Source organism: Hippoglossus stenolepis, chromosome 6 (genome assembly GCF_022539355.2).
Source record: "Hippoglossus stenolepis isolate QCI-W04-F060 chromosome 6, HSTE1.2, whole genome shotgun sequence".
Taxonomy (NCBI): domain Eukaryota; kingdom Metazoa; phylum Chordata; class Actinopteri; order Pleuronectiformes; family Pleuronectidae; genus Hippoglossus; species Hippoglossus stenolepis.
The window spans coordinates 13,284,305-13,307,051 of record NC_061488.1 but is presented as its reverse complement, the minus strand read 5'-3'; the positions used below and the strand labels follow the sequence as shown (position 1 = coordinate 13,307,051).

Below are 22,747 nucleotides of genomic sequence, written 5' to 3'. Positions count from 1 at the left end.
CCTGCGCTCACCATCTCATCTCGGAGTCGGTCTGATTGTTTACAGGAGCAAACTCACCTGTTATGTCAGGTGTTTTCATTCTTCATATCCCAGCAGGCGTTGTCAGAGTTTTTGTTTGTTTGCAGAAAAGAAAAATTAACACAAATACGTTTTTAGATGATTTATTTCTTCTTTTTTTTTTCCAATGGTGGAAACACTAGTGTGACATCAACCATAGTGGCACAGATCCAGAAGTGAAGGACAGTTGAGGTCAGACGTTGAGCTGAAACGTTGACTCAAACTGTGGGTATCTCCGAAACATCGAAACATGATGTCATGTACGACAGCGAAACAGGCTGATCAGAGGATAATGTAAACAAGAAAAAAAAAAACTCTGAGAGGCCTGTCCTGTTTGCGTTTAGGCACAAAACACGTAACAAGTGCAACAAATTATGCCCAATGCAATTTTGAAAACGAATTAACAAGCGTCCATGAGCTTTCAAGCTAATTCCACCATACTCCAGGTATGCTGACGATACATTCTCTGTACAGGTCAAACTAACTGCCCCCAACCCACAGGTATGACATTTACGTAAATGAAAAACAATTGAAAAAACTTAAGGTGATTATTTATAAAGATGACATGTACGTCTATGTCCCCCAAATAAAATAAAAAAGTTCCAAAGGTTCCTCATTAAAATCTGCTAAAATCAACTGTGTACAAAACCAGTTGCGAGCAGGAGAAAACTTTGTGATTAAAAATTCATAAAAGACTAAAAGTCAGCAGGTCCTAATGAATCAGAGGACACTACTTCACAAACTTTTAAATGTTTTGCACCAGAGCCCTTAAATAAAGAGTGTGAACTGAAAACTCAGTTGAACTTTTCCGGACCTGGATGCACAGAAACTCAGTGGAGTCTTTTCCCAGCGTCCTCACTGGACTTCAGCACGATAAACACGGTGTCTGCTCCACACATTCACCGAGTCACTTCAGACATTCAAGTCAACTGACAGTGTCCTACCTCTCTCTCTCTCTCTCTCTCCGAGGCTTCAGACACTCAGCTCACTCACATGGCCGTCTTATAAGTCTGTGGAATGGATAACCTCAACAAAACGCTACAAAGAAAGGAGAGCGTCAATCTGTTTGCTCTGAGATAAGTTAGTGTTTTTATTGGTTTCAATAAATCTGAGGTTTAAGAAGATGCTTCATAATCAGATATTGTTTCTCCTTAACTTAGTTAAGTTAAAGCCCCACTTGACAGTATGTCAAACCTGAGCCTTTTTTTAGGCCTTGAGTCAGGTTGGTAGATACAGATTGTCACATGGACGTCAAGCTTGGTAAAGTGAGGTAAGGTGGAGCCACCTGCAAGAGTAAAAACCACATGATGACCACGTAGAACTCGAGTGACAGCCTCTAAACTTCAGAGTCGGCCTCTGCCTGCTCAGGTACAGAGGGAACCAGGGGGATGGGACGTCTCTTCCTCCTCACAGCGGGGTCTGGCTGCCTTGTTGCCTGTTTGGCCACAGATGGGCCAGAAGGAGGTTCGGGGACGGCGCGTCTCTTTTTGACAGAGGTCATACTGCCGGAGCGTTCGTTCAGGATGCCCCGAGCCATTCCTTCCATCTCGGCCATGGGGATACGCATGGCATCAGCCATCTCCTGCTTAGAGGCAGACACAAAGTCACCGTCTCTAGCCAGGGAGGCGAGACCGCCCTTCACTAGAGCCTGGAAGACAGAACAATATACAGTATTGATTTTAATGAATGCAATTCATTTTTTTATTTTCTTTTATATTATCTTTCTTAATTAGGGCCCGAGCACCGAACGGTGGGAGGCCCTATTGAAATTGTAAGGATTTTTATTATTATTATTATTATTTCCTTTGGGGGCTTTTTCAGGGCCTAGACATGCTCAAAAGATCATGAAACTTTGCAGGAAATTCAAGGCCTACGGATATTTTAGTATTCTGGAGTAATTTGAAATGGGCGTGGCAAAATGGCTCAACAGCGCCCCCTGGAACGCAGCCCCTAGGTTTGTCTGTCTGTCTGTCTGTCTGTATTATTTTTTTTTTGGACGGACAGACGGACGGATTTAATTTGTTTGTTTTTTTCGTCCGTCTGTCTGTCCGTATTATTTTTTTGGGGGACGGACAGACGGACGGATTTTATAACTGTGCTGGTTTAAACAAAACCTTGAAGAAACAAATGTCACTCAATCGAAGTCTAAACTTAATCTGTGTCGAGGACAGAGCAGAGAATAGTGTTATTATCTCTGATCTATGATGGATGGGACAATGCATTATCAATACATCAATTCCTGATGAATAATTATGATTTAACAGTCAGAGCTCTTTCCTCACTTACCTCGTGGACGAGCTGGTCGGCTGCAGTGTGGGAGCTCTGACTCTGATTGTCACCATAGTTCGGGTCATACGGGACCTGCAAAGAAAAAAACATGCATTCATACATCGTCTGCCTGAGCTGTTCTTCATCATGTACACTGGACGAGTTCCACTTGAATAAAATATTACCTGTGTTCTGTCTGTTCTCACAGGGATGCTCCAGGAGCGCCTGTTACCTGAACAAGGGGGAAAATAAGAAACATGTATTTATCAAGGACAATGAAAAGTTGTAAATCTATCAAGAGCTGTTGACTGACTAATTAACCAGGTTGTAGCTTCTCAGTTATGAGGATCTGCTGTTTTCCTTTGTCCCATGACATGAAACTGATTATCTTTGAAGATGTCACTCAGGGAAAATGGATTGTTTTCTGGTATGCTATAGACCAAAATGTTGCTCAGTTAATTAGGAACATAAGAAATAGTAATACAAAATATATTTGGGGGGCTTAAATCCTTAAATTTTTGTTATCTTATCACTTGTTTTGCCAGGTTTCACCGTACACTAAACCAGACAAAACAGCAAAATGTACAAAATTTACAAAACTACCAAAAAAGCAAAATACAATTCTTTACTCTTGAAAGTGAGTGAACTTTCACTGGGTTTACATCATTATAAATTTCACAAGAATCCCAGGAACCCTGTTTCTGTGTCAGACCTCTGGACATACCTGGCTCTGCGTCCTCACTGGGATTGGAAAACTCTACGGGGCTGCCCTCTCTTTCAAATGAAAAACTAAAAGACAGAAAGAATGAGCACCCATCAGACACAGTCACTCACAGTGAGCATGTGTCATCACTGCAGATGGGAGTGTGTGTGATTCTTACTCTGCGAAGGCGTTGTTGTTAGTGTTGTTCCTCGTGGCTGAGGGGAAAAATTCGGTAGTGGGGAAGTCTGGTGAAGGCTCAGGTTGGCTGTCGGAGAACTTGAGAGGCCGCTGACTGGTCATCTGTGGGGACTGAGCGTTGGTGGGTTCAGAGGAGAATGAGTCCACCCGGTTACCGAACAGACCGTGTGTGCGCTGGAAACACCAAGACAAGCACACATGCAGGTACAATCCCATATTAGTGCACATGGTAAATCTAATGGAGAAGTCTCCCCCTTTATTTTACTATCAGGCAGAAACATTATGTGGGTTTGATGTGTCGAGCATGCAAAAAATGAAAAAATGCAATAATTTCCTAATGACATTGAGAATATTTAAAGATTTTTAAAAGGTTTGTTTCAGATTGTTATCAATTACTTGGTTTGTCTGTTATTTAGCAGCATTACACAAAAACTACCAGATGGATTTCCATGAAACTTGATGGAAGGATGAACTATGGGTCAGGGAAGATTTCGATGAGGATCTGGAACAGGAAGCAGCTCCAGGATTTTTTTTCCCACTTTCTTTTACATTGAGATATTTTTTTTATGTTTTCACCAATTTCCTAAGGAATCATTTATGGATCAAGAAGAACAGGGATGTATAGGGTGCTAATATTTATGTGTGTACAATTTGATTGAACTTAGGACTGTTGGGCCTTGGCGAAGGTATGCACTCTTCTGTGTGCTACTCTAGTTTCAGAAAGGGGTTTTCACCTGGTAAATTCCCTCTTCTCCAGCCTCCTCCATGGCTCTGTCCAACTCTTCCTCATTCTGCAGGTCTCCTGAAATGGTCCTGTGCATCTCTGGAGCTGTCTCTTCATCGATACTCCTCAGCCCCGCCTTGAAAAACATGGAGGATGTGGAGAAATGAAGAGAAGCAGCAAACAGCACCATGTACCCAAGGATAGAAAGAAGAGAGAAGGAGTAGGTGAGACATAAGCAGTCCTACACTGTAAGCTAAGTGGAGTGATAATAGCGAAGTTCATAAAAGCTTACTAATACAATATTTTATTGATTTGTTTCCATCTAAAGTTTACAAAGAGAAAAACAATATGCATCAACATTTTTGCCAATAGTGCACATCCTGCAAAATGTTTTAACATCTCTCTTAAATGAGTGATTTTCAGTTAATGTGCAGTGATTTGCCGTCTGAAATCTGACCCCATGATGTCTGCTCACCTGGATCTCTGGGCCTGAGGCGTTCTTCTTCGTGGGCCTGTAGCCGTAATACTCCTCCTGCCGCTTCAAGAATTTGCGTAAACAGTCCTGGAGCAGGAAGGTGGCGTAGAATTTCCCCACAGTCACCTCATCATCTATAACCAGACACATTACAGTGTAATCAGGTTTGTTTGTTATTTTTTTATAATGCACTGATTCTATTTATTCAGACTCACCTCCTATCGGGGGGATGACCTGGTCTAAGAGTTTCATACTGGTGCGTTTCCAGATTTTCTTTATAATGGCCCGCAGCTCCTCATTGGCCTGCTCGAAATTACCTGTTCAAAACAATCCAAGAAAAGTTTGAATGACAGAACAACAGTCTGTGCATCATGTCGGAGTAAACAATCCATCCATTCAGTCCATGCATTCCCAATGGATGGATACGAGCTGTATACGACAGGTACTGCTGCATTGCACCTTCAGTTTTGATCTTGAGAGCAGTTCTGACCAGAGCAAACAGGGTGGCGTTGAAGGTGACCGTGCCGTCACTGTTGAGAGGCATGTTCATACCAACCAAACGCTGCAGACAGAACAAAGAAGGAGAAAAACAGTACTTTATTTTTAAAGTTTAAGTACTTTTTGGTGGGTTTTTTTCCTTTCTAGTTTCATCAGCTGACCTAGTTCAGAGTATTTATCAGGAGAGGAGGGGAAGGCTCGGAGGGTGGAGAGGAGGTGAACCTGGGAGGGCCCTGACTGGAGGTACTATGTATAATTCATATACGTTACATGTCTAACACCTAACACCTGTAAATTGATTTGGGATATTCAATCTTATGTCTCTCTTCTTGTGTTTTTTGTCTTTAAATGTTATTTTGTCTATTTGCAGTGATTTGACCGACTTTTAAATGTAATTATTCAACATTCATGAACTTCCAAACTCTCCTACAGTGTTTAGTGTTGACCCTGTTTATGATTGTCTGTACCTTGCACGCAGCTCGATGAGGACAGAACTTGCCAAAGCCCAGTGGAGGCTGGATGCGTCGCAGCAGCGTCACCACATCCAGATGTTTAATTCTCCCACTGTTGGATCCGAGACACATGTTACAATCATCTCAGGTGGCAGACGTTTTAATCTGACCTAATCATGGGGGTTAACTGAACATGTATTCATTCATTGATCTCAATTTGAATGCAGGCTCACGTTGCTTCAGGGTCGTATTCAGCCCAGATCTTCTTAAACTCATCCAGATGATGAGGACCGAGCAGGGACCAATCACGGGTCAGGTAGTCAAAGTTATCCATGATGACAGCGACAAACAGGTTGAGGATCTGAAGCAGGTAGAAATAAAACACCTTTCTGAGCTCTTCATTCATCATGATCATGGCTCAACTATGACACTAAATACTAATTCAGCTTAAAGGCAACTGTTGTGTTAATCGTTGATCCTTACCAAGAATGCACAGAGACAGTAGAAGCTAAGGAAGTAGAAGACAGCGAAGTTGGACCCGCAGGTGAACTCCTCTCCTGGCAGGAAGTCAGACTTAGGGTCACACTTCTTCCCGTACATCGAAGCCATCATGACGTCCTGCCAAGCCTCTCCAGTTGCACATCTGGATTCATAAATGCACAAAAACTACAGTGAGAATTTGGCTGTTTTTCGACCTGCAAACAATGAGCTTTGAGCTCTGCTCAGGTGGACTCACCGGAATAACATCAGAACAGCCTGAGGGAATGTCTGGAAGTTGTTGTTGCGGTTGACCTGGGTGCCGTCCACTAAGGCGACCTTTCCGAAGATCTGGAGGGGCGTTACAATTCCAGGCAAAATGAGTGCACCCATGACAAACACAGAGACTTGTCTCAGTGGCAGTCAATCAGAAACATTTAAACAATCTACAGATATTTACAATGTTTTCATTCAGGAAATAAATACTGACCTGCATCCCGATGACAGCGTAGATAAAGAAGAGCATGATGATGAGCAGAGCTACGTGAGGGAGAGCCTGTGGACACACACCAGACAGGTCAATTAAAGAGAGTTAAAAGTGGAGAATAAAAATGAACATGAAAATAAAGACAACAATTTAAACTAGGGCTATGTTGTAGCACTAACGGGCCCGAGCACACACATTTTGAAGCCTGTTGCGGTTAGTGGAGAGAGCGATCAATGACCAAGCGCACGTCTCCACGTTGCATGCGTTTTGCGCACTGCGGCAAGGACAAACGCTTCACTTCCTGCGTCCGTCACGCGATGTCGATCCTTGCCTGCTAATTGCTCATTACGGTCCACGCTATCAATTGCACATCACACTGTGCACCGTCCAAAAAAAATAATAATAATACGGACAGACAGACGGACTAAAAAGTAACTAAAAGTACAAAAGTAACTAAAAAGTAACTAAATGTACAAAAGTAACTAAAAAGTAACTAAAAGTACAAAAGTAACTAAAAAGTAACTAAAAGTACAAAAGTAACTAAAAAGTAACTAAAAGTACAAAAGTAACTAAAAAGTAACTAAAAGTACAAAAGTAACTAAAAAGTAACTAAAAGTACGAAAGTAACTAAAAAGTAACTAAAAGTACAAAAGTAACTAAAAAGTAACTAAAAGTACCAAAGTAACTAAAAAGTAACTAAAAGTAAAAAAGTAACTAAAAAGTAACTAAAAGTAAAAAAGTAACTAAAAGTACCAAAGTAACTAAAAAGTAACTAAAAGTACCAAAATAACTAAAAAGTAACTAAAAGTACAAAAGTAACTAAAAAGTAACTAAAAGTACGAAAGTAACTAAAAAGTAACTAAAAGTACAAAAGTAACTAAAAGTACAAAAGTAACTAAAAAGTAACTAAAAGTACAAAAGTAACTAAAAAGTAACTAAAAGTACAAAAGTAACTAAAAAGTAACTAAAAGTACAAAAGTAACTAAAAGTAATAAAGTAACTAAAAAGTAACTAAAAAAACAAAAGTAACTAAAAGTGTGACTAAAAGTACGAAAGTAACGAAAAGCAACGAAAAGTAACAAAGTAACGAAAAGTAACGAAAAGTAACAAAGTAACGAAAAGTAACGAAAAGTAACAAAGTAACAAAGTAACTAAAAGTAACGAAAAGTTACAAAGTAACGACAAGTAACGAAAAGTAACTAACAGTAACGAAAAGTTACAAAGTAACGAAAAATAACGAAAAGTAACAAGTACATCAAAGTAAAAATGTGGAAAATGGCCAATATGGCCACTACAGTCAAAATGGCGGGCTTCCTGTTGCTTTTTTCCCATTGCACCTCTGACCTTTTTTGTTTGTCTGGTCATGATACACCTGGGCTACGATTTTTGTGAAGATCGGTGAAAGCTAACTGAGGGGCTTTTCCTTAGATGGCGCTGTTGAGCCATTTTTCCACGCCCATTTCAAATTACTCCAGAATACAATTACCTTTTGGGGTTTTGAATTCCCTGCAAACTTTGGTAACAATTTGAGCATGTCTAGGCCCTGAAAAAGCCCCAAAAGGGAAATACAAATCCTTCGAAATACAATAGGGCCTCCCACCGGAGGTGCTCGGGTCCTAATTAAAATTGCAAAATAAATAAGAATAAGAATAAAATAAATACAAATAAAACAAAAAGATTAAAAACTAAAAAAGTGTGACAGACCTGGAAGGACTTGATGAAAGTCCAGAGCAGGTTACGGATGCCCTCCGAGCGGTTCAGCAGCTTGACCAGACGCATGACACGGAAGAGTCGGAAGAACGTGATGGAAACTGAAGCGTTTTCTGAAGCCTACAGACAAACAAAATAAAAACACTGAAGAATATGACTACGAAGAAAAGAAAACAAGAAAAAAAACATTTCTAGGTTTAAATATTGGGAGAGTTCACTCTTACCGCAATTACTTGCATAGGATTCGTCTCCTGCACAAAGAAGAGGTAGAGACATATCGTACTGTTACACAAGTCATACTTGATTATAATTGTTGTTATAATAGCATTAATAAGAGGCACATAGCAGACATAGCATTAATCTGTTAAACACTATTAAGATATTTACAGTTTTAAAGTAGGGTTAATATCAGACACAGTTTTTCCACCTGTTATATGAGTTACAAAGCTTCCAGGTCTTAGTTGCTGTAAAACGAGAAAAACAGCTGCAGTTTGTAACTCATGCGAAATAAAATGAAGAAAAAATACACACACTTTGATATCAGACATATTAACAGTTTTCAGTCATTCAGTCAATATTAATACTGCATATATAGTATACAGTGTTGAGATGTAGCCCTGTTTGTATAAACAGTATGAGCCATACTGCAACACAACACAGCTGACGGCTGGAGGCCTCATCTCACATGAGACACGTTTCACCAGCAGTTTAAACCACAAACGGTTCAGTACAGTATCACCAGGGTTTAGTGGAGAACGCAGTGGTGTGCTCACACAGCAAGGCTCATGCAGCAGTGCAGTGCAGTGCAGATCAGATATTTACAGCACAGCCATGGAGACAGTACAGTCCTCCACTGGAGGCCAGGGCAGTCTGTGGAGGATAGACAGATGAGGAGTGAGATGTACGGAAGACAGAGGGATTGATGGGGACAAGAAAAACATGAGGAGGAGAAATACAGGAGCGAGAAGATGTGACATAAGAAATCGGAATTCGCCGTGAGCTCGTGTTTGTGGATGAAAACGATGGAGATGATGCAGTGCAACAGTGACAAGAGAAAACTGCGACTGGCCAGAGAAGACACTGAGTGTGTGTATTACCACTTAAAATAACCGTAAACCTCTTAGCTGATACTGCTCTCTTTGAGTGCTCAAACAACACATATAGAATATTAATTTGGTGAACATGAATAACTGTGGGCTTTGTGGAGGAAATGGAAAGAAAACATCTGCGGTTGCAGGAGGCACGGAGGAGGGTGAGCATGGGGGGGTGAGGTAGAAATGGCCAACGACAGTACTGACCAGGTCCTGTGAGCTAGTTCTGCTGGCCCCAATCAGCTGTTGGGCCACCATTACATGCTTCTGGGTCAGAGCATTGAATAAATACATTCAGTCATTTCAAATCAATTCACACTATTGCCTGGGGATGTCTCATAGGGACAACACAAGGGACTTTCATATACAGCGTCTGTAATGAGAAGCTCATGTCGTGAGAATAGATTAAACAATATGTGCTTTGTCAATCGTACTCACATCGACTTCACTCAGGATGACATCAACGACGCTACCGATGACGATAATGAAATCAAAGACGTTCCAGGGGTCTCCGAAGTAGCCCTGTGCAGAGGGGCAGAGAGCTGATGAGACAGTGGGACACTAGACTGAGTGGAGGATTTGAAACAACACAGAGCAGAGTGAACGTTTACTCTCGCTTTGAAGGCCATGAGCTTGAGAATCATCTCGACGGTGAAGAGCACGGTGAAGATCAAGTTCAGCATGTCTGACAGCTTGGTCACATGGTCGGACTGGTTACAGTGCTGGTCAGAAGAGGAGAGAATATTCATTTCAATATGTAAGAGCTTTGTTTTTAGCCACAGGAGAAACATTCAAGGACACAGCTTCGGCCGTCGTCAGACTCTTAAGTCACAATTAACTTGGTGTGTAGCATGTTAGGATAATTCATAGAAATCATGGCCAACTGACACAAATACAAATCAGAGTTATGATAAACTGGGAGTATCCTTTAAAAATAAATAAATCAGGCCCATGTTGAAAGTTAGAAAATTAAATTAAGTTGTACTGTCCCATATTTTACATACTTCTTCAAACCTACACATTTTAATCAATCAAATTATGCAACAAACACAGAAACATTTTCATTTAGTCAAATAAACAATTCTGCCTACACTGAACATTGTTTGTCAGCAACCTCAATACAATCATTGATGTTAAATTGTGACATAAAAAAGATTTACATACCTGCATCCCCAGACACAAGGTGTTGAGCATGATTAGGAAGAACATGAGGTACTCAAAGTAGCAGGAGGTGACGATGTACCAGACCCTGTACTGGTAGGGGTTTTTGGGGATGTAACACCTCAGAGGACGAGCCTTCAGGGCGTACTGCACACACTGACGCTGAAGAGAGACACAGCACAGACAAAAGGTGCGTTAAATATAAAAAAATAAAATAATTAACCGTTCTATCTTTGAGGAGCATGTTTTAGATTTTACTGGACTCTGTCACTGCCCATGGCTTCACCTCCGACTGTCTCATTGTACCTGGTTCTTGTCCAGCTCACAGTTCTTATACTCCTGCTCGCCCTGCTCCTGGAAGGTGACAATGACGAAGCCCACGAAGATGTTCATCATGAAGAAGGCGATGAGGATGATGTAGACGATGAAGTAGATGGACACGTCCACGCGGTTGTTGAAGATGGGACCCATGTCCTCTGCGTCTGAATCGATGGCTCTGTACAACAGTCTGGGGAAACATGGGGGTGATGTTGAGGGTGACGAAGTTGTGAAAGCTCAAAGATCAGACGTACAATCAGGATAATCTCTGAAGATGAAATATATAAATCATTGGATTTAATAAGGATCTATTGCCTCCTTTACAATCACAGACTCGGTGCAATTGAATCACCTCCATCTCAATATCCACGGGACGACAAGTTCTGTCTTCTAACTCAATCAAAATAGTCCCATCGAACAGACAATTTGTCAAATCAAAAATGTATTCTGTGCTTACTTTGGCCAGCCCTCAAATGTGGAGACAGTGAAGAGAGCCAGCATGCCGTTGAGCACATTGTCAAAGTTGAAGTCACTGTTGAGCCACTCTCTCTCGGCCAGCACTGTGTCTTGCAGGGAATTCTCCATGGGCTTCAAGAAGGATCCCCTGAGGGCACACACAGCGAATGGTCACTCCAAAATAGCGTTATGCTTTTGATGGATTATTAATATCCGAGATGTGTGACTTACTGGCATTCCTCCCCGGTCATTTTGGATGGGTCTGTGCAGCTGTAGAATTTACCCTGAGGGGGGGAAAAGATTAGTGGCTCATTTAATACACATGCAGTCAGGCCTCTTTACTTATAGTACATTCATCTGGAAATGGGACCTTTTACAATTTCATTCCACATCTGGTGACAAACCAACCTTAAAGAGTTGTACCCCGATACAGGCAAACATGAAATTCAGCAGCATGGTGACCAGGACGATGTTTCCGATGGTTTTGATGGCGACAAACACACACTGGACAACATGCTGTCAACACAGACCAACAAACAAAACAATTAGTTGATTAGCACAATACAAAGGTACTTAAATTTCCTGCTACTCTATACTTCTACTCCATTACATTTCAAAAGAGAATATTGCCCTTTCGACTACACTACATTCATCTCACTTCTATCAATTTAGAGTTACTTTTCAGTTAAAAAATATCAGGGATTATTAACAATTAAACCCCTGGTGCAAAATCTGTTTGGCACCAGTTGGTCCATTGGTATTAATGAAATAAAACTACTACTTTTATAATCCAAATACATTTTAATTTTAAGTATTTTCTCATTGCTGTTTAAGTAAAGGATGTGAAAACATCTTGCACCATGGATACATAGACATCTTCTAATTGGAATCCTTGCAGGTGTTGTACCTTTAAGCCTTTAGCTCGGTTGATGGCCCTGAGAGGCCTGAGCACCCTCAACACCCTGAGAATCTTCACCACAGAGATGGCACTGGATCTGCAGGGAACACATGACAAAACATAGTCTAAACATAATGCATGTTTAAAGAAAAACTAAGAAAGATAGATGTTGGGAGAGAAAGTATCAATGGGAATGTTCCATATCTAATGTAGTCACTCACTCCATTCCCATAGACAGCAGGGAGACAGACACCACAAGCAGATCCAGGATGTTGAAGGAGTTACGGCAGAAAGAGCCTGTGTGCATGAACGCTCCGTACACTGTCATCTGTCAGTCACATACATCACAGTTGCACAAATGAACACTGAGGCAAAATGATCTGTGTTTAAACTTTCTTTTCAAATGGAGGAAAATATGTGTTGCATTAAATGTCAAAATCTTTCTACAGGTACTTACATTCAATCACTTAATTTAGTATTTACCATTCAGCATATCTATGAAGTAATATAGTAATAATAATAACCTTTACATATATAGCACTGTTACAATGTTACAAAGTGATTTACATGACAAAATGCCTAAAGGAATAAAAAAAACTGTTGTAATCATTCATCAAATGTAGTGTAGGAGAGTAGGTATATTGGAAATTACTCATGTTGTTTCAACATTGTCAAAAACAGAATATAAAAAAAAAAACCTGCTTCAGCAAAAATATGATTATCTGTTATTTGGTATCTTGACGACTGAAGACATTCACTAAGATGAAAGATACAGCACATGACTGTCAGTTGTATTTACCTTGAGCACAATCTCAATGGTGAACACGGTTGTGAAGACGATGTCAGCATAGGCCAAGATCTGGAAGAAAAACACAGACAGCAGGATTGTTATCAAACGTGGCCTTCTCTCAAAAGTTACTGTCTGTTGTGTCATGCTGGATCTGACCATCACCTTGTTTCTGTAGGACTTGGGATCGATGGGGTCCTCCGCTGCCAGGGAGATGGAGGACAGCAGGATGAACAGGAGGATCAAGTTGGTGAAGGACGAGGCGTTGATGATCTTGTAGCACAACTTTCGGAACCTGGATACCAGCGAGGAGCCCGATGTCAGCACACACATATCGTTTATTATAATGTTAAATATATGTACGAGGACAGTTGGGTTCTTACTTGTTCTGAGGGCCAAAGATGAAGAAGGAGCTGGCTTCAGGCAATGGAACCGCTTCTTCCTTCAGCTGCAGGTCCGCCATCGGTCGGGGCCGAGGGCTGATGGGGATTTCGGGCTCTTCCTCCTCGTCATCACCTACCAAGTGAAAGAAAGCAGGTTCAAAATTCTGTACTTATTCGTGGTTTTTCATGTTACAGAATCAAAGAGAATTGAGGGGGAAAAAACTACTGGTGATTCTACCTATACTGAATCACATAGTGGGCTTTATATGGTCGTCACCAGAGCAGTGTGAAAATAGCCTGACTTTAGCCGCTGCTCTATACTCAGCTCAGGGAATCGGCTGAGTCTAATTATAATGAAGGGTTACTATACTTGTACTGTAACATAGCCAAGACAGCAGCACTGGTAATCAGCCAGTGTAATGAATACAATTCCCTGTAATCAGTAAACTCCTGCTGCTGCAACTGCACTGCTGAAAGAAGGAGGTTGGAGATGCAAGAGAAGTCGAGGTTACCTGGGAAGTCGGCAGGTGGGAATGGGTCTTTCACTTCATTGACGTTGGACTCAAATTCATCAATTTTGAGCTGAAAAAAAACAACAACAACAAAAACAATCATATGCCTATTGTATATATATACCTACTATATGCATGGCTTCGTATGCTCTAAATTATTGTCAGTATCTAAGAATAGATATGTGATATAACACCAGTAACACAAACACTAACCTTGGCTGTGGTGGGCATGCCCTCCATCTTGGCTCTCTGCTCTGCCAGTTTCTTAGCAATCCGCTCCCTCTCCTCATCAGTCTTGTCAGGCATTTTGGACCTGGAGGCCAAGCGGGGAAAGAAATAGAATAAAGCTGAGCAATGAGTCGACAGAGCAGATAATCTCAGCCGGGTTTACCTCCCTTTATTCACCTTAGTAACCTCCTCTTCAACTTCTCCTCTGCCTTTTCTTTCTGCGCCGAAGTCAGACTCTCAGCCTCAGCCAGGTTGTCGACGGCGATGGCCAAGAAGACATTGAGGAGGATATCTAATTTCCGCAGAGCTCAGGAAAACAAAATCTTTGGGGTTTTTGTTGACATGATCGCTACGTATTAAAATTTGTATCACGTCACATTGTGAGTGGGCGTGAAGGATACAGTTTCCACAGACAAAGAGGACGATGAAGTAGATGGCGACCAGGATGCCAGGGATGACAGGCCCTCCATAGGCCATGATGCCGTTATACATGATGGTGGTCCACTCCTCTCCTGTGAGGATCTGAGACATTTAGACAATGACATCACAAAATCAAAGGAAACCTTGCGGAGAGTTTAAAAATGAGCAGATAGGAATCAGCGTCTATAGCCTCACCTGGAACACACTGATGAGGGCCTGAGGGAAATTGTCAAAGTTACTGCGACTGGGTCTGTGGTAGGGAAAGTTGAATTTCCCCCCAAACACCTGCATACCGAGGAGCGAGAAGATGACGATGAAGAGGAAGAGGAGGAGGAGCAGGGAGGCAATGGAGCGGACAGAGTTGAGGAGGGAGGCCACAAGATTACTCAGAGAGGTCCAGTACCTGCAAAGCAGTTTAGAGAGGGGATTGTTAAATGACAATAAAAAACACTGTGACTTATTAAATTGAATGCAACACAAGGGTTTACTGGACTTTACTTTGTGACTTTGAGGATCCTCAGCAGCCGAATACACCTGAGCACCGAGAAACCCAGAGGGGCCACGGATCCTACAGACATCATGATCATCTCCAGGATACCGCACAGCACCACGAAGAAGTCAAAGCGGTTAAAGAGAGACATGAAATAGGCTCTAGGACCCAGAGCATACATCTTCACAAACATCTCGATGACAAACAGCACCAGCAGCACACGACTGGCAACATCTGTCGAGACGAGAGGAGAGAGAATGGATGAAGCCAAGAGGAAAATAATTTATGTGAAAACAAATAGTCATGTTAATAATTAACCTTGTAGGGAAGTGAGCTTGTCAGACTGGTGGTGGTACTCGGTCGCTATGGTCAGGGTGTTGAGTAAAACGAGGAACATCACCAACCAGTAAAAGCTCCTGGTTTTCACATACACCAGGCACTTCATCCTGAAGAAGCGATTCCAGCGACGGGCCAAGCGGCTAAACAGAAAAATAACCCTCACTGTGACAAACTGCTGGTGATATTACATGTCAACATTTACACATTTACAGAACAGCCGACTCACTAATAGTAGATGACTCGACTCTTGCCCTCCAGGTCATACAGGCTGTCTGCGTCAGAGTCCCCGTTGGTCAAAGGCAGCAGACCTGACAAAGAACGAGAGAGAAGAACTGTTGGAATTCGACAGTATCGCTGCGTGGGATGGGAGCTGAGCAGGTTCGCAGGTGCTCACCTTTGCCCTCGCGATCGGCATCCAGGACTTCAGCATGAGTGATCCACTCCATGTAGCCATGCAGGTCTTCATCCAGCTGCTGACGCTCTCGCAACTTCTGAAACTCTCCACGTGACCTTGCCTTTTCTCTCTCTTTGGTAAACTCTCTGAGATGTGAGACGAGGAAAAGTTAAACAGCAGAACATACGTTTTGTTTGTTTGAGGAAAGAAGCAAAAATGCTGACGGTAAGAATGACAAAAGATAAAAGTCGTCTCACCCGCTGAGCACACCCAGAACCAGGTTTAGCACGAAGAAGGAACCAATCAGGATGAGGGGAACAAAGTAGACCCAGGGCCATTCGTATCCTATGGCATCATTGACCTGAGAGAAAACTCTGCGTCAGCCACACACGCTGTCATCTGTTGGGTAGACTTGATAGACTTTTATTAAGTATACTTAATAAATAAATAGTTAATGATCTGTATTCTTACAGCACTTTCCTAGTCTCGATGACCACTCAAAGCTCTTTACATTACAGTTTGGTCATTCATCCGCTAACACACACATTCATACAGTGGATGTATCTGCAGCACTTTCTCTATCATACATCACTGCTGGCACAGCTGTCTGCGGAGAATTGGGGCCCAGTGTCTTGCTCAAGGACACTTCGGCATGAGGAATCAGGGCAAACGGGGCTCAAACTATTGACCTTATCGTTAGTGGACGTTCCGCTCTACCTCTTAAGACCGGCCTAAAATGTTGAGGTGTTGGTGGTTGAACAAAAACAAGTTCCCCGGCAACAAGATTGAGAAACATGGCAGTTAATGTTGAAGCAGTGACTAACCCAGTAGAGCACTTTGGTCCATCCCTCCATGGTGATACACTGGTAGACAGTCAACATGGCAAAACCAATGTTGTCAAAGTGGGTGATGCCATTGTTGGGACCTTCCCAGCCTGGCCGACACTCCGTGCCGTTGATGAGGCAACGGCGTCCGTTACCGGCCTGAGCGCAGGGAGCAGGCAGCTCAGCCTCTGCTGTAGCATAGATATCTGCAGGCCAACGAAAAGAGATCAGTATAACATAATGTACGACTTGAACTGTGTCTGATTATGACCTTTAAGACATACTTGTGCCAGTGTAGTAACAGGTCTTATGCATTTTGCACTTGAAGAGCTCCAGTCCCATGATGGCATAGATGGTGACCAGTAAAAAGACGAGCAGGGCGATGTGCAGCAGAGGCAGCATGGCCTTGAGGATGGAGTTCATCACCACCTGCAGGCCTGAGGGGGAACAGAACAACCAAATCATCACAATACTGTAATAAAGATTTGGTAGTAGAGACTCAAAATGGGCCGAACAGCTTACTGGGGACTCCAGAGACGAGGCGCAGGGGTCGCAGCACTCTGAAGGCTCTCAGTGCCTTCATGTCAAACCCCCCACCCTTCTCCACTGGCATGTCTGCTATCAAATGGATCGTATCCAAAGCAAAGGTGAAGAGTCTGTGTGGGAAAAAAGATGACAATCAGCAAATACTCCTGAAGACTTGATACAAGATTCAGCATGTCTGCATATCAACACAATTCCAAGTTTTGCAAGATTCTTTGGCAGCAGCGCTGTCCGCCTGCAGCACAGAGCTCATCTTACCCCATGAAGACGATGACAAAGTCCAATATGTTCCAACAGTTCCGTAAATAGGCGCCTTCATGGAAGAAGAGCCCATACGCCACTATCTTCAGAAAGCACTCTAACGTGAAGATGATCAGGAAGATATACTCCAAACTCTCCTGCAGAAAGACATTTACAAACCAGGGAATGACATTTCGTAAAGCTCACAACCCTCAGGTTAAATTCTCTGGAATGACTGTAGTTAACGGCCTTGTTGCCGATGCTGATTTGTCTTGGATAAATACAAATCCTCACTTACACACCACTCCACTGCTTATCATTTGATTTTCCATTATTTGCCTGTAACTGTGAATCTAAAATAATTTGTGCAGTTAGTTTTTGTGTGTGTGATTATTTCTGACCGTATTTGACCACTTGAAGTCGTTGTCAATGAGGGCAATCTCAGAGAGCTTCTCCAGTGTAAATAAAGTTGAAATTGAACAAGAGATGAACTCATTTGCTCTGATAGCCAGTCATGACCTCACACAGTTTAAACAAATCCGTGGATCATGACTCAATGATGAATTAACCTATTTTAGCCAGAATTTATCAAGAAGGAGCTTCGACATAGAGAGATCCTGACATAAAGTAACTAAGATCTAAGATGTTTTACTAGATACATTTTAGGAGGGTTTAATAAAAGCATATATTAGTTAATCTGGCCTGAATCTGTGTCTTTATCGTCAATGTCGATTGTTTTCGGGGACACACAGCAGACTGACACAGAGGGGCTGTAACAGTTCCTCTACATGTCAAAGTCGTATTATTTCGGCACTTTTTAAACTTCTGCCAAGGGGGATATATTTTTGTCTGCAGTCATTTGTTTTTTTTTGTTAGCTATCAGGATTTGAAATTCCTCAAAACGATTTTCCATGAAATGTTGTAGGAACCCAAGGAAGAAACCATCAGCTTTTGGTGCGGATCCAGATCAGGGGGCGGGTGCAGATGGATATGAGATAGGGCGTTTTTTCAACATTTCCGTTGATTTCTCAGAGAATAATTCATGGATCTTGATTTTTTTTTTTTTAAATCGGGCATGTATAGGGGACTGATATTTATGAGTGTGTGCAATTTCCTGCAGATCCAAACAAAACTCCTGATCTAGCGAATTTGAATGTGGTGTCATCAGGGGACTGTCGGGCCTTGGTGGAGGTATGCGCTCTACTGAGTGAAATTCCAGGTGTTGATGTACAATACAAATATTGTCGGAGAAGAAGGGATGATGTGAGATGAGTACGGTGGAGCTCAGAGGGAATTTAGCCCCAGCAGAGTTCTTTTGAGAAAAGTTATAAATTATATATGAAATGCTGTTTATTTCCCTTTGATCCTTTCAGGTCAATAATATTGGGTTGAAAACAGCCGGCAGCAGCCCCCAAGCCCCTGGTCAATAACAACCTCCAAGACCACAACTGTACATGCATTGACAATAGTGCGTACATTTATAAACAAAATAAATGTAGAGCAACAAGTAAGGCTGTGCTTCTATATATTGTAGTACACTGTTACAAACCATGAGTGCAGTTATATGAGACTGCATTTGGGGATTGTCCTGCATTTGCTGTGGTGACGCTGTGGGGCCGACCTACTTCCAACAGCACCAGTGGTGGTGTGGTGTGGTGTGGGATAGTTGTTGGGGTGGAGGGGGGTATATTGGTTGACTAGCTCCTCTTACATTGCTCACCTCTGAAGAATGGCACGCTGCAGTAAGAAGTATTTGGCAAGAGGGCCAAAGTAAAGATATTGAAGAGATGGGGTGAGCTTTAGGTTCAGGTGCCTGATTACTCAATGAATTTGGCCGCAGTGTCGGTCAATTGGTCAAACAAGGTTTAGATGAGCTTTGACCCAGTGATTTGATGGAGTTGATTGAACGTGTGGAGGATTTTGTGAGGCGGCTGTATGTTGACACTTATACCAGATGTCACGGCCTCTCAGAGACACAGATCCACAAATCAAGACTCTCGCAACGAGCCTCCTCAGAACCATAACAACTGTGTCAATACAATGTCAAATATCCAGAGAATGGCAAGATATGTCCACTGTGGAGCAAACGTTCATCTTTTGCTCACAAAGGCACTTTCATTCTCCCCAAATGCAGCTCCATCGGCTGTACTGTTCAGTCTGAGACCTGTAATACATTATACACAGCCTCCCAGCAATGTGAACACATATGAGATTCAAATATAATAACGCCTGAGAAAGCAAAAGTGGCATTCAGGGGACAGATTTAAAATGAGAGGAGTAATGAAACTTTTACAGATGAACCTTGAAGTCTGCCTCTGGTAAAAAATCTAGTTTTTAAACATGTCCCTCTTGTGCCTTAAGCAAGCTGTTTATATCTTATTTATCTATTTATTCAATCGTGTGCAATATCGTAATGTCTGAACCATATCTATCAATTAATTGTTTTACTTATTGTTACTATTTTTCCCTTTAGATAGCTCAGGAAACCAAACTGGATGTAATGTAGTTTTGTTGAAGCCATTTAAAGGTAATTTTTCATGACAAACCTAACGAGTAGGTAATTGTGAGGAACAAGACATTTAAGTCAGTAATAAGATGCTGGATTATACGCTACTTCAAATACATGTTTCTGTGATTATCTGTGTAAAAATGCCATGTGAATGTTCAACTTAGATATAATTAGCTCAGTTTTAAAGGACTGTGTATCTCTGTCAAAATAAACACAGGCCGTATTACAGCACAGTTTAATATTCTGTCATTGTTATCCATGTAGCTGAAAACTTTACATATATTAAGTGTACAAATTTAGGCAAGTTCTGATCACAGTTTGGGGATAAACCAATCACACGCTTTGTTGTGCACAAGTTCCACATCAGACACAGATGAGACTCTAAATAACAACTGAGTTGTGTCTGGAGGCATTTCAATTGAGTCTGGCACTGAGACCTGCAGTGTCCATTTCAGACACAGAGCAATCTGACTCTGCTGGATTAAAGCATCTGAGCACTCTAAAATCTTCTTGTCATGGAAAAACACTGGATTCTTCACAAATCAGAGACTATGAGTGAAATATTTAGTTTTGATTTTCCATAGTTTTAAACCTTTGTGGTTAAAGAACTTTGTTTAAACTTGCATCACACCACATTTTTCTCTCTGGCATTTAAAACAGGTTGAAACTATGTTTGTGGTTTTATCTTTTTGTCCCATTTTGTTTTTAATTAATTTAATTGAATGTCTTTGTGTTGTCTTCTTGGCTGTTTTATATTTTTATGTATCTCCCCCAATTTAGCTGTGCAGCACTATGGTCAACGTCTGTGGTTTTTAAGTCTGGCTTTACAAATAAATTGGCTTGTCTTTTTTAAACGTGTTAATATGTTGTATTTTTAAGCTTCCTTTTATCAAGTTATTATTGTTTTTCCTCTTCTTTTTCTTATTATTATGAATTAATATTAATATATCATTACAAATAAATATCACTTTCATCGTCCTGGTCATGATACATATCTGTAAGAAGGGGTGAAAGGATCATATTTATACTCACCAAGTTTTCGTTGGTGTTATTACTATCTTCTTCAGGCATGGGCAGGAACACAGCCAGAGCCACACAGTTTGCAAAGATGGTCAATAAGATGATGATCTCAAAGGTTCTGGATGTGGAGGCTTAGGATCATAGCAATAACAAATGAAGAGGACTGGTAAAATCCCAGTTTACCCGAATAAGAAATATTACAAAAGGGGATACAGTTTACCTGGAAATGACCCATGATGATAATATTAGAGGGAAAATGGAAGGACGAGAACTATTTTTAGAAACGTTATCTGTGTGACTTGCTCTGTACTTTTTTTCTTGATGTAAAGTAACAACACATATCCTGCTGACACTGATCAGTGGCTCTAAATGCTGCCTGAAACCTCATCCCTAACTGGGCCAGCAAAGCCGTCACAGTAAATGTAATCCTGTCCGCCGTGCTGCTTCATTCCCGTCCATAGGGGGCTCTCTGAGTGAATTCCCCTGCCAGGTCAGCATCATGTCTGTGTGTGATGCCGCGGGACAGCTGCAGAGCCCAAGAATATGACCGAACCATTTTAACACACACTGCTCATCAGGAATAAAACTCTTTGGGTATTCTGTGAGCTCGTTATTGATTCTTATGTCTGCGAGCAGTGTTTTTTTAAATACTGAGAGTAGAACTTCAGGAGATTTTGTAGATTTCTAATTTTACTGTAATTACAGCACTACTCTTGCATTACAGGATCACATACCAAAGTGATTAAACTGTGGCAGTAAAAAACTCATGACCTGGTTGAGCGTATGGACATTTCACTGTAACTGTTCAGGAACTATTTACACAACAATGATATGTTATAATTCACATTCACTGATGAGCTTTCAATCTGTAGTTGATCTATTTAAAGTGTGAACATATGGAGTTTGTCATTGAAAAAAAAACGATCGACTGAATCTATTTTGGAAAAGAAATGTGTATAATCCAGGAATGGACTTCAGGCTAAAACAGGAAACCCCCTAACATCACCCTGTAGCATGCCTTGTCTTCATGTTTAAGGCCTCACAGCAATGCAGAGCAACTATCTCCACATTAAAATCAGACTGTCATCTGGTCAGGACCCCTGAGAGGCAGCTTGATTAATAGTTTTTGCACGCTCGACGTAAATAGATTAGCTCAGGAAACTCCACAGGAGAAAATACAAACTTGACTTTGACGCAGGGCGGCCAAATACGTGACAAAAGTCTTGACGCGGATTTGAAAGTGACTTGGCTTCATCACGCTCATCGCAGGTGAACCACACAGCTGATAGTTCACTGCCATGTAGACACATTATTTCTGTATATCCTGGTTGTCAGTGTTCTTGACCACAACACAAGATGCTGTGATAACTGTACAACACCTTGAATACTGTATAATCACAATAATAGTAACATTTAAATAGTATTTCTTGAACAAGACTAAATAAGGATATTGAGTTTAATTGGTATATTTTAAATTAACATCAACTAAAGCAGTCAGCCTGTTGTGAATGTGTGCGTGGTCCAGGTATTACTTAGGTTGCAGTGCAATACAGTAGAGTCAGGTTAATGTTGTGGTTAGGGTTATGGTTAGGCAAGTAGTGGTTATGGGTAAGGTTAGAATTAGTCCCCAGCAAATGTCTGAGTGTGTTTGTGTGTGTAAGATAAAAGGATACTTCCACTCTACGATGTTAATGCAGGCCTTGCGGAAGGGATTCTTGAGTCCGAAGAGGAAGAGGGTTCTCGCCGGTCGAGGGTTGCCCCCCGTGGCCTGCAGCTTCTTCAGCTTCTCCCTCTGCTTCCGCTTCAGCTCCTCTTCATTCATGATGACCGGCTTGGCCGCATCTGCGTTGGACGCCATCCTGGTGCTTCCACCTGAGATTAACTCCCACTCCACGTGAAATGAGTCCTCTCACAGTATAATCCCAAAAGTGAGGCACGCTATAACTCCCTGCTGCGAAGGCCCGTGGGCTCCTGGCCTGCCGATCCTGTGTGCAGTCCTCCACCGACCTCTCTCCCCCTCTCCCTCTGACTTTGTCTCCCCCATGCAGAGTCACAGGCCTCTCCTCCTGGCTGAGGGCCTCTGAC

At 41.8% G+C, this 22,747-nt stretch overlaps 1 protein-coding gene across 2 annotated transcripts; it reads right to left on the bottom strand.

Annotated features, from left to right (window-relative positions):
* Positions 1–145: 145 nt before the first annotated feature.
* Positions 146–22,731, bottom strand: LOC118111041 (dihydropyridine-sensitive L-type skeletal muscle calcium channel subunit alpha-1). 2 transcript variants are annotated; one of them, XM_035159312.2, is made up of 45 exons: positions 22,336–22,730; positions 20,675–20,780; positions 17,152–17,291; positions 16,873–17,006; positions 16,635–16,787; positions 16,351–16,556; positions 15,784–15,887; positions 15,527–15,672; positions 15,359–15,440; positions 15,112–15,272; positions 14,802–15,027; positions 14,499–14,706; positions 14,285–14,405; positions 14,061–14,175; positions 13,869–13,968; positions 13,656–13,725; positions 13,144–13,276; positions 12,926–13,055; positions 12,773–12,832; positions 12,195–12,301; positions 11,983–12,070; positions 11,484–11,591; positions 11,307–11,359; positions 11,077–11,223; positions 10,608–10,809; positions 10,305–10,463; positions 9,752–9,862; positions 9,579–9,662; positions 8,872–8,919; positions 8,274–8,300; positions 8,044–8,169; positions 6,343–6,408; positions 6,112–6,203; positions 5,859–6,018; positions 5,609–5,736; positions 5,391–5,487; positions 4,885–4,987; positions 4,641–4,742; positions 4,426–4,559; positions 3,961–4,086; positions 3,207–3,400; positions 3,050–3,114; positions 2,511–2,557; positions 2,344–2,418; positions 146–1,705 (listed from the first exon to the last, which is right to left on the bottom strand). In XM_035159312.2, the coding sequence occupies exons 1-45, from the start codon at positions 22,518–22,520 to the stop codon at positions 1,394–1,396; spliced, it is 5,541 nt and encodes a 1,846-aa protein (XP_035015203.1). In that variant the 5' UTR covers positions 22,521–22,730; the 3' UTR covers positions 146–1,393. The 2 variants fall into 2 exon arrangements, with proteins under 2 accessions (XP_035015203.1, XP_035015202.1); XM_035159311.2 differs by having other exon boundaries at positions 12,773–13,055; positions 22,336–22,731.
* Between the last annotated feature and the right edge of the window lie 16 nt (positions 22,732–22,747).